The sequence below is a fragment of the Gymnogyps californianus genome, chromosome 27, assembly GCF_018139145.2.
Source record: "Gymnogyps californianus isolate 813 chromosome 27, ASM1813914v2, whole genome shotgun sequence".
NCBI lineage: Eukaryota > Metazoa > Chordata > Aves > Accipitriformes > Cathartidae > Gymnogyps > Gymnogyps californianus.
The window spans coordinates 3,170,793-3,186,137 of NC_059497.1; the positions used below are offsets into that span (position 1 = coordinate 3,170,793).

The following is a 15,345-nucleotide window of genomic DNA, read 5'->3' on the forward strand; positions in this document are numbered from 1 at the left end:
ATGTAAATAAGACAGCGGAGGGGAGTCCCACGGTGCAGGCGCTCGCTCATGGAAGGGTCTCGCTCAGGCTGATTGATGGAGGGGGGGAAAGGCCACTGTCAGAAATGAGGAGGGGAGTCTAGTGGAAAACACTGTCGATCTGGCTCATCCCCAGTGCCTGGGGAAGATGTGGACCTCAGGTCCTGCGCTCCCACCGTGTGCCTTCCTCCCTGTCTCCCGAGGGATGTGCATCCCTGAACCGTTCGAGCTGCTGATCGGGAGCTGCGGTGCAGGGCGATAGCAGGGGATCCTCCACCCGATCCTGGTGGGTGCTTCTCGTCCTGACCAGGTGGCTTTGATTTTCTTTTTTTTTTTTTTTTTAAATAAGTGATTTCTGGTCCCCTCATCCTATGTTAATACTGGTCCTGCTTCCACTCCCTCTTTGCTACATAAGATTTATGGAGTTGCCTTTAAAAGAAAGCAGGCATGGTCTGGGGGCAGTTTCCCCCCCAAATTCTTACAAAGCAAAGACTAAACCAAAATGGCTTGCCTGCAATTACCCAGGCAAGCAATGCTGTTATCCTGGGCTTGGAGGGTTAGCGGCACCTGACTGTCCTTCCACAAATCCCACAAGCTCTTCTGCAACCTCTTGTCCTCTGAGGATGCTCCGGAGCCCCGCGGGGATGGCGGGTGACCTCCCCATGGGCTTTGCAGGGGGGACGGACTGCGGAGCCTCAGCGCCAATGCGAGTTACGGTGCCAAGGGATGCGGTGGGAACCTGCTCTTCCCTGCATAGGTGCTGCTTGATCTTTCGGGAAGGAGGTTGCGGCGCTGACTAGTTTGGGAGAGGCTATGGGCAAGGTGCTGCCGTGAGGATGGACATCTCAGTAATACAGTGCCGTGGTGTCGTTACCCAGAGATCCACCGCTTTCCTCCTTTCATGCATTTATGCTGCTCTTGCTGCTCTGCCCAGGCCCCCAAAAGGGGTGACTCTTCCCTCCCCAAACTCCTTTTTTTTTTTTTTTTTCTTTTTCTTTTTTCCCCACCCTCCCCCTCTTATCTGGAACCTTCCTGTAAAGATTAAAAAGAATTTTTTAACTCCCTCCCAAAAGAACAAAAAGGGCCTCGGCGGCCGAGCCCATCGCGTGGCCCCTGCCGGGCTGGCTCTGGGTGCTGGGGCCAGCCCCGAAGCTGGGGTGCAGGTCGAGCATCCCGCTCCTCCTCCTGCCCCTCTGGCTCAGCCCAGATTTCAGCTACAGCTACAACCCATCCGCGCCCCGGGAGTCCTTGCCATTCGCTTGTTTGCTAAGGATAAGATGGCATCGGCAGCCACCTGGTCTGCCTGTTTGCTTGGATTTTTTTTCTTTTTTTTTTTTCTTTTTTTTAATCATTGTTGGTTGGTTTCATTCACACGTTTCTGTTGGAGGTAGTGGCGGCGGCGGCTGTTATTTAACCCCCATCCACTACAAACACCTCAGGCTGTTTGTGGTTTCAGTGCATTGCGCTATGCCAACGAGTAGATAGCATTGACTGGGGAGGTGGCTTCCGAGCTCTCGTTGCCTTCGGTCTCCTCTTTGTCCTTCTTCACCGTGTACTGGCCGATAAAGGAGCCGTCCTCGTTAAACTGCCCTTCGCCCCCCTCTCCATAGTCCACCAAGCTATCGTCACTCTCCTGCTGCTTTATCGTGCCGTCCAAGGAGGTCTGGCTGTTTGGCAGGGGTTTGTTGTCTTCATCGCTGGGTAGCAGAAGACAGACAGACACAGTAAGGGTTGAGAAACGGGGCTTACAACCTTCACCCAAGGTCTGGATATTCAAAAATAAATCCAGTGTGCAAATATACTGACCAGAGACCACAAACGCGGGGTGCTCTGACCGCAGACAGCAAGTCATGGTGCGTCTGACACGTACGTGAAGGTGGGGAGACAGCCTCCGCGCAGGAGGCCCACAGCTGCCTGTGCAATTGGTGCTGTGGTCAGTATTTCTGCAAGCCCAACCTTCAGGCTTTTTCTTTTTAGAATGCAATTATTATTTTTTTAACCTATATTACATACGATGCTTAGATCAGTCCAACTGGATGTACGTTATAAATATCCTTTCCTTGTCATTGCTTATATTCTTTCTTTCTCTTAGCATTTTAGCCAACCTTGGTGTAACCTGGTTTAGTGAGGTTTGTTTCCAGATTTCCTTGCAAAAACCACACTCGGCTGTTTAGATAGCTACATGCAATGGGGAGCACTCTCAAAGCACTGCGAGGGGGCACGTATAGGATGCCAAGTTCTGTGCAGCTTCCCAAACTCATGGGAATTTACCTTTCCAAGCTTATTTCTGAGCGTCTAAGCTTATTTACTCCATTCTTTATCCTTTTCTCTTTTTCACTAGAAAGATTAAGCCAGGTCACTGAAAAATAAATAGTCTGACCCACAGATAAAAACCAACCCTTTAAGGAAACCCTTTTAACAAAAAAACAGGGAAAAGCTGTTTTCTCTCTGGAGGGCAAGGGCTGGTATCTCATAAATACAGATAACGTTGTGTGGAGGATGAGAATGGATTGCTGTGTATAAAGATTAATTTTCATATCAACTAGTCCTTAGTTCATGTTTGATCTTATGTCCAACATGCAAATTCTGTAATATTCCTAAAGGTATCACACAGGTACCTTAAACATTTGTCCTCCCACCTCCATTCCTGTCTCTTTATTGTTGTTGTTTTAGCTTGGGACTCATCAGACTCGCTCCCCAGCGTGGCACTCTACTCTGGTCCTTTATTTTTCTTAAAATCGGTAAAAGTACTGGGCTTTGATTGCAGCCCTTGATAGTCGGTGTCCACACAAAGGTGTTTGCCTCCCGCAAAGGCACAAGAAACACTTTGCTGGGGCCAGGGAGCAAAATGCTCTTCAGCTGGGGAAGGCATTAAATCTCTCTCATGCCATTTAATTAATGGCATCAGCTCTCTACAGTGGGAGAGGGATTGGTATCCCACAGTACAACGCGCAGCTTTCTAACGTAGTTCCTTATATCAGCACTTTGTGAATTAAGCGATAATACAAAACCAATATTTGAGGCCTTGTGTTAACTTGGCATCACAATAAAAAATAACTTGTTAGCTTTGAAAGCAGCTTCTTTCTGGGGGGAGGAGGAAGAGAATTCAGTCTGCAAGCAGGACTGCCAGTTAGAAAGTCCAATAAATGCCAAGTAGAGAGTGGCAAAACCCAGATCCCTTTATTTGCAATATCCTTTCCCAAGGTTTGGGGTTCAGTTAAAGCTGAATCTAGAGCCAGATTTTCCCTCACAGGGGGTTTGCAGCACCAAACACCCCAGCAATGCATTTCCCGAACCTGTCCCCTGGTTTTACCTCTCTCTAGTGCTATTTATCCTGTTAGTGCATTAGGAGGGCGAAGCAGATATTCATCAGCATCTTGATGCAATATAACCCTGTTAAAATGGATTTCTATGGGGTTTGCTGATGTGTGCATTAGAGAACCAGAGCACCCAGCTGAAAACCATTTGGGAAACCTTGTCCTGAGTTGCATAAATCATGGAGAAGAGGGTGAGGCTTGAGCCGGAGGGAGGATTTTCAGGACTGAGACAAAGAGTGGGCAGATTGTTTAGGATCTAGCATTTTTTTTTTTTGCCTCGTGTCCCTTGCCACCATCCCCTGGGTGTCCGGCATCAGGGCGCTGAATGCACCGAGGGCATCGTCCCCAGGTCCAACCCTTGGCCGGTCCCGCTACACCAGGAGGGATCAGCTGCTCGAGCGTGGGGCTGGGGGGGGGCCTGGCTGGCGCTCGGGGGTGCCCCCAGCCCACACAGCATTTCCAAGCAAGATGCAGCTCGCTGGACATGGGGGTACCCTCGATGCCAGCAGGAGTTAGAGGGATCTTGTTTAATGTGTTAGGTGGAGGCAGGTACATGGGAATAGGGAGGGGAAGGTATAGTTTCAGCTATAAAGAAATAAATAGCTAGAAGGAAGGAAAATAAAAAAAGCTAAATGTGCCGGACTTCTGGCAGCACGTGGTCCTACCTTTCAAGAGACCTTCATGGTCCATGTGGATAGACCAGGTGAAAAGGAGAAGAAAGAATGGGAATAAAACAGAGAGAAGCAGAAAGAGCCTGATCAGAGAGAGATATGATGAGGTCTGCATTTACAGGGGCAGTGCTAAAAACCAAAAAGAAATGTCTGCATTCCTCATGGAGCTAATTGCCTCGTTATACCAAATGGAGCCAGTATAATTGTTCAGAGCTGGATGAGCCCCATTGGCTTCCCCGGGAAAGCTAATACAGAGCAGCAGCGGGTGGTGCAGGTGGGAAGCGGGCTGTTTGCCGTCAGGCTGTTCGGAAAGGGCTTGTGGTTGAAGTCCATGAGCGAGCGGCTGTAGGGAACAGCGGTCGCTGCTGGGGACAGACGTGCAGCAGGACGAGGGCCAAGTGAACGGGTCGCTCGGTTTCCCCTCCAGCCTTCTGCTGGGTTTCCGTGATACAGTCACGCACCAGTACCATGTTATCTATTGACAAGCCTACACCTCCCCAGGCTGCTTCGCCAGACCTCTCCTCCCCTCGCTAGGCTCAGAGGACGGCTCTGTGTCCTCCTGTCTTGATGTCTGCTGAGATGGTCCATTCGGGGCAAGCTGGCACTGCCTGCAGCGTGTAACCTGTGCCACAGGACGCTATCCTGAATCTGAACTGGAGCCCAGAAGCTAAAACCACTCAACTTTCCCTTCCCAGCGGCCGGGGTTTCCAGCCGACTCCCCCACGTGCAGCTTAAACATTTGGTATAATGAGGCACAGTCACTGGCACAGAACATTGTCCAAGGATAATGGTCTCCTGCTTTGAAAATAAGCTTCTCAGCTTAGCCTCTGCTCAGGGAAACCATTATTCTGTTAGTGGAACAGAAAGATGTGACAGTATCTCTTAATTATAGGCTGCAGAGATTTGAAAGTTGCATGCACAGGGCATTAAGGACGTGAGATATGATGAGAGCATATCAGACATGCTATGTGGAGGTGGGGAGGGAAACCAATGAAGAACTCATGTCAGCTCCATTCCTGTCCTTGCTTGAAATACTAATTGCTACCCTCCTCGAGCCTAACATTGCAATCATTTTGAATCTTAATCAGCCAACAGCGTTTCATATCAATCCTTCAGGTTCACCTTCCTTTCTGCCTCCTTGAGGGAAGCCTCCTATTACTTTTCCCAGGAAACCTGTTGTCCCTGAGAAGGAGGGGACAAAGTTTATGGGTTGTTGGGCTTTTGTTGTTGTTCTTGTTTGATTGGGTTTTTTTTCCCATTTAGTCCATGGGACAGTGTGATTGAAAATGCAGGAGCATCTTGAGCTTGGTTGTTGCCCTTCTACTGAGCTCTGCCTTTAGCTTGCAAACTTTTGGGAATGGGGCTGTCAATAGAAGTTTGAGCTTCAGCTAAGCAGAAGCTGCTGTGTAGTAAGATGAAGGATTTAACCCATTCCTTCCCATTGCCTGGAAGGCAATGCTCCTTGGATGGTGCTTGGGCAGTAGATGCAGCATTGCTGACTATCGCAATGCTGCCAGCCATGCCAAGAGCTTGGTTTTCCTTCAATGCAAGGCAAGTGGTCCCTGGCAATGCAATTGCCTTAGGAGTGATGGGGGTGAGGAGATCTTGACTGCAACCACCGCAACGGACTCTTGAGAAGCAGATCTCTGAAATCGGTGCGTACTGCCAGAAGCTCGGCTGTGGAGACCTTGTCTGAGATCCAGGTGATGGAGCTGAGCCTGCAGGGTTGTGTGTGGGTAGATCCTGGGTGACGAGATGTTTCAGGCTTGCTACATGGTATTTACACCACCCCACAAATTTGGGAACCAAGAGGATCCCTATTGTGACTCAGAGCATTAAGGGGACTTGTTTTGGTCTAAGTATGGACACTAGCTGTGTAGTATGCGGTTACGGTTATGGCTTGTATCTGTACAAGGAGCACTGCCTGCACTTGTAAAATCATGCCTGGGAAGAGATGCGTTTGATCCGGGGCAAAGCCTGCAACAGGACCAGGCTGAGCAAATTTCTTCTCTGCTGTTCTCTGTGTCCTGGCCAGGAATCCAAAGGGAACGTCCCCAGACTGCGATTTGTATGTGGACTTAATGTAATTGCCCCGGCGTGGCTTGCCACCACTAGATAACCAGATAACTAGATAACCAGATCTCACAGGGAGGTGAGGAAGGTGTTGCCCCCAGGTGTTGTTTAGGGCAATAAAGAATGGCAACCTTTTCCTACGACACGTTGCTTATTCTGGTTCCTGCTGGGGGTGTATTTGTATTCTGTATCGTACTATCAGAAGACTGGAGAGCTTTGGGCTTACGACATCCTTTGGAGAAAAAGAGTCGCTACTGAAATAGAGTTACCATGCTACTAACAATATAAATGTGATCGTATTGAGGGCTGCAGTTGTTCTACTTCCATTTATGTATTGTATGCAGGCAGATATATTCATTTTGCTTCCTCTAAAGTCTTTGGCGGAACACGTGTGTCTTGTTACATCCCTTACTGAATCGTAAATAAATTCTTGCTATCTTTGCTACCTCAATTTGTAATGCTAGGAGTATTGGTAATGACATGGGGTTTAATTAACCCCCATTTTGAAGTCAGGAGAAAAATTCTGGCTAGTCTAATTGGGCTTTGGATCCAGCTGAGAGGGAAAGGTGCATTTTAATTCTTTAAAGAAAAGCGAAGCCCACTGTAGGTGCTCAGAGGGTGAGCTGGGTGTGCTGTAATACATCCCCATCATCTGTCAAGTGTGGGCAATCCAACGAGACCTGACATCTCAGGTTTCCTGCTCCTTGGGGGTAACCATTAACAGCAGCAGAGCCGTGAATGCTGCATTGCACGTGAGCAGGCTTCGGAGAGCACTTGCCCCTTTCTGAAACATCCTGGGAGTTTTCCTGGAGTAAAAATGGGTGCTGCTGCTCTTCAAAGGATGCCATTTTGCCTGAAAGCAGCTGAGTGGAGGTGGGGGGAAATCGGAGCAGGTTTAGCAGAACCACTGCTAGGCTGTGCTGCAGCCCTCAAAGGGTGTTTCTGTAGGGTTTGCCTGGGGACCTTACAGAAAAGCCTTGATTGGAATGCAGGCAGACCCCCAACTCAGTACTCTTGCATGCCTTCAGGGCTGATCCAAACATAACTTTGGGCATTTCTCCCCTGGATACTCTCTTCTGGATAGGAGAGAGGCTGAGCTACAGGGCGATATACCTGAAATATCCTCAGGCTGCTTCAGAGTTTAATTTTTTCTTTTTTTTTTTTTTTTTTTTTTTTTTTTTTGGTATGTGTTAGGAGTGTCATTAAAGTTGATCTGCACCTGACGAGAGCTGTGGCCCGGGTATGCGATGCCAGAGTCCCAGCTCTCTGCCTGGACTGATCCTCCCAGGCTGAGGCAGGGAAAGGAGGAGACCTTAGCAGCATCCTCGCAGCCTGGTTACTCTTCCAGGTTTTAGGCAGGAAGTGTTTCCTTTGGTAGAGGACTTGCAGAGGGAAGGAGGCAGGAGGAGGAAGGTGGGAGAAATAATTTATGAAGCTGTGTGGCACCGCGGTGCTGCGGTTATGTGGAGGGGTAGCACGGTGAGGTCTGTGATGGCTGGGAGTGGGGCTGATGGGGAGAAGTGGTCGCGTGGGTACACATGCCAATGGAAGCGTACCTGTAGTCAAAGGACCCGTCTTCTACGTTCTTGTCTTCGGGATTTAGATGCTCATCTTTATTGTCTCGTACTGTAAACAAGCACATCCCCAACATTCACGTTTAAAAAGCAGTAAGGAAGATAAAAGCTTTATGAGACAGTAACAGCAGCTGGCGTTGAGGCTGTCTTTGTGAAATCCCTGCAGGGTGAAGTACAGCTTTTCATCGACTTGGTAAAAAAACCCGCACCTGGGAGGGCTTGCAAAGGGTGCTGCTGTGGTGGCACCGGGGTGCAGGCGCTCCAGATAGCCAGAGAGGATGTATTAATTGGTGAATTTTCTTAAGCCTTATCTTTGCTTTGCAAAAATTTTAATGAGATTTTTGCCTGAAAAGATCTCTTTCTAGATGAGGACGAGCAAATTTGCAGAGTAGAGGTTGGGTTATGCATAGCAGGAGTGTCCAGCTCCTCAGCCTGAAGCCTGCACAGCACAGAGCCCTCACCCGACCTTTAATTAACTGAAATGCTTCCCACTAATAATAGTGTTCCCACTACAGAGAAAGAAAAGCCCTTGTAATCACAAGCATCTATCTGAGAGCAATATAATTTGATTAGCCCCCAGAAGCCTGGAGATGTTTAAACCATGAGCGCAAACGACTGCCATGCAGCGCTCTTACCTGGGTATTTCCCGCCTCTGCTCCTCTTAATGAAGCAGACAATCAACAGAATAAGGACCAGGAGAGCTATGGCACACATCAGCCCGATGAACCAGCCCTGCGTGGCGATGTCCACGTGATTCTTGGTATAAGCTGGGAGGAAAATTGAAAGGAAAAAAAAAGCTATAAGGGACAGACCAGACCACAGAGGGAAGCAGATGAATAGTAAGACACAGTCACCAGTTTAGAAATTATCTTTAGCGCTGCATTTGTGTGTCTATGCGTGTATTGACCAGGTTATCTGAGACTGTAGCACAGGGATCTGTGGCTTTTTTTTTTTTTTCTTTTGTGGTGGTAGGTCAACTCAACATTTTAGCAGGAGCTACAAACAGTGAAGGGTCACAACACAAAGTAAAACCTAGCACAGACCAGTGAGAAAGGTGCATTGCAAATAATGGCAAAAAGAAGCTGGGTAACAGATTTGATCTTTCATTTACTGTGTCTGAAAACTGCCCTGGAAGCGAGAAGGTCTGAAAGAAACGTGCCCAAGCGGATCCAGTCCCTGGTGTCCTACTGAAGCTGAGCAGCACTGCTGGATCCCGAGCCCTGAAGGGCTCATTAGCGGCCTCGAGCTGGGGAGAAACCCGGATCCTGCGAGGCAGCCTTGCCCAAGCCGCAGAGGCGATGGGCAGTGGCTCTGCTGCCGCCGCTGCCGGGGTCCTGCTGCCTTTGGGTGGCCATGGGGGCTCTCCAGGGCTGAGGGGGGGCTTGTGGAAGCCCACCAAGACTTGGCCAATGCACGGGTGGGGATGCAGCGGTGGGAACAGCTCTTCGAGGAGTGACAGCTGGGTCCCAGATAGTTGCGAGGTGGTCTGATAGCACTGGAAAGTCTTTTCTCCTCAGGCAAGCTCTTTATACCACTGCTTCCAGCACCCTCACAAGGCTATTGAATATTATTATGATTAATACCAAGCAAGGAGGTGTCTTGTTCCCCAAACAACGCTCCGGCTCCTAACTGCCGTGTCCTCCCTCACGTACTCTGACTTCTTGTTTGCAGCTCCCATACACGGTCAGACAGACAAATCTGTGTCCTATAAATAGCAACAAGCTGCCATTTTCTGGCTCTCATTGACATGCGCTTCGTATTCAGCAAGACAGAGCAGAGGAGAAAATAACCTTCAGCACAGCAGGGGGGCTAAATTTAACCAGACTACAGTGCAAACAGACATAGGTATTCCTGGCAGGAGCGCGGGAGATCTGAGCTGGATGGGATTGAATTAGGATTTAGCAGGGGTTTACCTGAAATGGGCAGGACAGTGAAGCGAGCATCCTTTTGTGGTGCCCATGTGACAAAAAACAAGATGGTGCTTACAGAGAAAGCATAAAAGAGAGCCCACCATTAACGTATTCTGAATGAAAGGCTCTTGTAAGAGAGACAACAACTTTTTAAAATGGTTTGAATTGGTAAACTTTCCTAACCCACAGCATTTCGGGGCTGTAAGTGTGTACTTATTGCATCAAAATTGAACCCAAGAGAAGAGGTGCTTTCCTCAGGATGAAATCTAAGCCTTGTTGTCAGTAGGTAATTGCAGCCAAACTGTGACAAGGAAATTCGGATAAAAGAAGAGAACGACAAGAAAGAGTACCATTTGCTAAAGAAATTATGTTGGACCCTGAACGCTCTGTTTGTGAGCGGCCCTAACCTCCTGGGGAAGCCGGGTGGAAGTACCTGCCTTGGCTCCCTTTTGCTGCTTTACCCTCTAATGCTGCCACATTTAATATTTACCTTTAGTACAACCTGAGCTACGTAGTTCTCAAAGATGCACTTTTTATAATGGAGAGAATGAGATTATACAGAGTGGAGCTGAGAACTGGATTCAATTAGCTGAGTGCTTGGGGAGGAAAGGGGAAGAACGCTTTACTGGAGAGCTTTGAAATGGAAAAAGATTGTATTAGCAGTCCTGATGGGATGGGATTTCTACAGAAACCCACGCTAAGGGAGAAATAAGGGGGTCTTCAAAGTACGAAATGCCAGAGCAGCCTGAGAGGTGGGTTCGTGCCGCCATGCGGTTTGGGGCTGAGTTTTACAGGGAGGGAGGATTTTGAGTACCGAGTCACCAGGGGATCTTGCAGTAGGATCGTGGCACTGCCTATTGCCAAGGTAGAGGTAAATTGCCATCCTTCCCAAAAAAGCAACACATGACGACAAAATTGTAGTCACAGCAATCTTGTATTTAGAGTAAACGAGTGACTGTCATTGCAGCGTTGAGAAAGAGAACATTAAGTACATGGCTGTCAGAGAGGATGTTTTGATTTGCTTTAACGTAAGGCCAACGTCAAGGGGAAATAGTGGAAAGCAGCTGTGTAATCGAACAGGTATTGATTTGAAATGCAACTGCAGTGACTTTTTTTTTTAAATTAATTATAATCTTGTGGCAGAAAACATGTTACCTAACAGTCATAGTTTATACGCCAATAGCAAAGCTCACTGTGTTCCACCAACAGATCAGCCAAATTTTTGTCTGTCTTTGTAAAGCAGACCGTTGGGTATGTAAAGTCTCACTAGCTCCAGCCTTGCATGATCCTCTTCCCAGTGTTTGTACAGGCTGGGGAATTTTTTTAAATTTTTTCTTTTAAATTTAGAAGACCTCTTTGTATTAAGCTATGTTTGTAGTTTCAAAGTGTCCTTTACTACTGGAAGGAACTCGGTTGGGTTATTGAGCTGTCACTTAATCAGAAGCAAAGTCAGAGGGCAGTGTCCTGCAGCCACAGTGTGGGTGGACTACTTCTTATTTATCTACCCTCAAACTGAAGAAACCTTTAGAATACTGCAAAACATTAAAAAACAAAACCCACAAAAAAAACGAACAGTGCTGTTTTGTCAAAAGCATTCCTGATGGCATATGACTGTCAGCGGGGGCCGGTGTCAGCAGTATCCAGCCAGCAAAGAAATGGATCTGCAGCATTTATGCATGCAGGGACGGCGATAGCTCTGTGCATCCCACAGTGATAGGGCTCAGGTCACCAATCGGCCTCTATCACAGGGACAAAGGTGGCCCCATCCTTTACTCTCAACGATAGTATCAGTAGGAACCCCTCAATTACAGAAAATAGATATGCTGAGGCTGCCAGCATCAATCAGCCAAGGATATTGCTTTTTTTTTCTCCCCCCTTTCTAACGATTCCCTGCCCCTTGCTGTCTGTTGTGCAGAGGGCTGCCCCCTCTCCCCCCGGATCCCAAAGTGGGTGAAAAGCAGGCGAGAAAGAAAAGAGACGGGTCCGGGTTGGGAAATAGTTATCCAGAAAGACACGTTGCGTGGTACGGGTGGGGGCTGCGGAGCTGGTGGTGATTTCTGAGTCAGGGGAGGTCCAGAAGCGGAAACAAAATTGGGGATGCAACATTGCAGCTGGAGCTGTTATGGAGAGAGTCCGAGTTGGAAAATCAGCTATTTTGTTGTCTGGGGTCAGAATCAGCCTCTGCAATGTAGGAACAGGCTGGGAGCCCAGGGACTTGAAACCCGCAGACAGTTTGCCTGTCTGCGAGCCAAGTCCTGCCAAAGCAAAGCTGTGAAAACTCCCGAGGCAAGGCAGCCGCGCCGTGCGGCACGTACAGCAGCAGAGCGATGGGGGGAAAAACCCCAGTGAAAAGAAATCCTTTTTAAAAACGCAGCTCTCTGCAAAGCTGAGCATGTTCCAGGGGCTGCTGTGCTGTGGATTTGACCCATCACAGGGTGATGGAGCAGTTTGAGGAGGCACTTCAGACCTCAGCGCGGGGCAGAGGCAGGACAGAGCCAAGGTCAGCGCTCGCTGGTTATTTCTCAGTGTTGGGCAGCATTGGACATGCAGAAATACCAGCAGTTGCCGTCTGGCCCTGTGTCATCTTAGCATGTCAGAGAATTACTCGGCGGCGTTATGGCTTGCCAGAGTTTTGGACACCAAATAAGATGTGCATAGGGGATGTGGGGAGAGCGGCTGCTCCCCGCCTCCCCCTGCAGCACTCCCTTGCTGTGAATTACATTTTCCTTTTGCACTTCTCAGCAAAGAGACTGGTAAGTGCTTGAGCTTTCCATTACACGGCTGGGTCTGAGCAAAATAATTTCAATTCTTTGAAAATCACAGTCTCTACCTACTACATCTGTCAGTGTGGGCTGCTCCAGTGTTGCTCGCTCCTTGGTTTTTCAGCTAAGTGTTTAGACCCGTGCTTTGACAGGCGCTGTGCACAGATTCCTACGGCAAAACCCCCGGGTGAATACAAAGGAAGTTACGGCTGTTTTGATTTACTGAAACTCATCGAGTGTGAATGGTGAAGTTTTATAAATGCATAAAGCCCGATTCAGTGCCTCTAGAAGTCAATAAGGGTATTTCTCTGGCATTCAGTGGGCAAGGTAGGAAGCCCATAATTAGAAAGCTGTAAAAATCACTCAGGTGCTAAGCCTGGAAAATTGCTTGTGCAATTAAATGCGAAGTTGCCAGAGGAAACATACCTGGAGGATGGAAAGCCCTAGGTATATGCCACACGTGACTCTGACCGAGGTCTTCTGCAAACACAATGTTCCCCCTCCCGCTCCTGCCTCTCATCTGCATCCCGTCACCAGTATCTCCCCGCCTGCCCCTCTGCCATAACCTGGGGCCGGACGCGTGCACGCTCTCCGGGGGCCAAAGCAATCACCATCACCACCAGTAGCAACGCGCGTGTGGAAGTGCAAACACACAGTGGCGGGGCCTCGAGCAGAGCCGCATGCCAACATGAGCGTGTTCTCCACCCTCCTTAAAGACCCCTTCCTTCAAAGGGATCCCCGTCCCCTCCTGGGGCTCTGCTCCTCCGTGCAATGTGGAGCAACCCCCCGGCGATGCTGGGGGTGGCTCTTTAATAAAGGCAGAGATGGGGTGGGAGGAGGTCTGCCAGGGCGGGGGTGGATGAAGGTTTGTTCCATGCAGTCATGGTCAAACCACCTCCCGCCACCACGCGAATGACGTCGGCGGTGATGGATGTGACATGCCTCGGAAACGCGCCCCGCGGCGGGGCTGAAGCCCGTCTCACCTGAGCTGGTGGTAAAGGTTATGTACGAGTGTTCGCTGGGGCTAGACCATATGGGGAACACCCACAGCTTGTACATCATTCCCGGCGTCAGATTCGCCAGCTGCACAGAGGAAGGGGTCTGAGCTTTAACAGGGATAGATTTCTCTGTCTTGTTACCTGAGAAACAGAAACCGCACATCAAACCCAGCTGCAGGAGGCTCAGAGAGATTACCGTGTTGACACTGCAGGCAATGCATTATGCTATCCCTAGCCGCTGAGCAGAAATAATACAGCTTGATGGTCCAAGGAGCTATTAACGGCTTCGTGATTATTACTCACTGAGAATAGAAGAAAATCGGTGATGCAGGAATATGGTGGGGGTTTTGCTGCATCCCTGCTTGCCATACTGGAAAAAATACTGGTAGCTATTCAGATCTCTCCCTACTTTTAAGACCTGATAGGTCCTTTATCTGCCCAGCCTCAGGTCTGGATATTTGGGTATTTACCACAAAAGCTCTGAAATTTGCCTGGTCCCGCTCAGCTGGATGAAGGTGCTACAGGACTCAGTAAAGGAGCCAATTCTTGTGCTTTTGGGAGCAGTACCTGTGCACCAGTTTTGCTGGTAGGTTAAGGAGGCTCTGAATGAGCTGGACGTTGCATGAAACACGCTGTGAGACTGCTCGCCCCAGCTGGCAGATTGCTGCTTTTGGGGGCGAGAGGAGTTTAGCCCCTCAGCTCAAGCAGGGATGCTCGTGGGCTGGTTGCTCCCAGGCTCTATCCAAGGATGACCTGTTCTCTGCGCTGCGCCGGGAATCATTTGCTGATGAGCTTAATGCTGAGCTTTAAAACATTGAATTCTAAGAAAGCCTGCAGTGGGGTTTTGATTTGTGGCTCTGGAGGTGTGCACCTCCCAGTTCAGCAGTGCTGCGGGGAAGGAGAAAGGTGGCTTTGAGGCCAGAAGCGTGCTGCTTGCTTCAAACGCCACGAGAAAGGGAGGAGAGCCGTGGCTATTTGGGAAGGGCTGAAATCTCCGAGATTTCCTCCGTCTCGGCCAGATCCTGATAAGGGTCTTAGCACGTGGGCTTTGGAAAGGCATCGCCTGCGCTTTGTGCTTCCCAGTGATGGGGGAAGAAGCAGGGCTGGCGGCGGGTGGTTTGGGAGCTGGGATACTTGGCGTTTAGGGCTTGGAAAGCTGATGCGTATCCTGAATTATGGAAACCAGTTAAAAAGGGGAAGGCTGAGCGAGCCCAGCGCTGCCTACCGAAGCCCTGCAGGCTGCAGAGCGAGACCAGGCACTGGCTGCGCATTAGAAATTGTTTCAAGGAGAAATCAAGGTGATCTCTTAAGCCATGTTGTAAATGACCAAAAGTGGTTTGCTGTCAATGATTACGCCTATTTGGTTTATTTTAAATGCAAGACTGGCATACCAGATGATGTGAGGGCTGAAATGGCTGGGAAATAAAGTCAGAGATAAGCAGTAGTCGTCACTGCCTATCTATAAAAAAAAACCCCAACCAACCAACAACATGTAAACATCTTTCTAAACAAGTACTAAAACCAGAGATACTGGCTTTGAGTTTCCAGACTAAGTATGTAGCCTTACAATTTTAAGAGACAATGATATCCGATACAACAGGAGGTTTGGGATCATAGATGATTCTGCCAACTCCAGGTTCAAGAAGCCCGTCTTCAAAGGCATTTAAAACTGCTCTCCAATTTACGTAGATTTCATTTGTTTTCCCTTAAAGTTGTGTCCCCTTTCATATATGTATATATTTTTAAGGCTCTTTACATTGTGACCGCATACAGCCCAGCTCAAGGAACAGTTCACAAATGAACAGCCTTGCTCATCTATGTTTCATAAACATCTCGCGGCAGCCAGTGCAAGGAGGGGGAACCACTTGTGAATCACCAGGATTAGCTCTGGTGCACTCTAAACAGCCATGACCATGACCATGACCTGCCTTTTCCTCTCCCATCCTTCACATGGCCATCGAGCATCATTCCACACACAGTAATTAAGACCGAGTAATAGGTTGCAACCGTGGGAGCTGGCAG

The 15,345-nt window shown here is 48.8% G+C and overlaps 1 protein-coding gene across 9 annotated transcripts in view; it reads right to left on the reverse strand.

The window, feature by feature from the left end:
• Nucleotides 1–1,483: 1,483 nt before the first annotated feature.
• NFASC (neurofascin) overlaps nt 1,484–15,345 on the reverse strand; it is a 54,077-nt gene continuing 40,215 nt past the window's right edge. For 7 of the 9 annotated variants that reach the window (XM_050911540.1, XM_050911534.1, XM_050911535.1 and 4 more), the window contains 3 exons: nt 8,289–8,420; nt 7,636–7,705; nt 1,484–1,715 (listed from right to left, as the gene is read on the reverse strand). In XM_050911540.1, coding sequence (XP_050767497.1) covers nt 1,484–1,715; nt 7,636–7,705; nt 8,289–8,420 — 434 coding nt within the window. Of the gene's footprint in view, nt 1,716–4,000; nt 4,013–7,635; nt 7,706–8,288; nt 8,421–13,308; nt 13,465–15,345 lie in introns of all 9 variants that reach the window. The other 2 variants (XM_050911537.1, XM_050911531.1) reach the window with 2 other exon arrangements.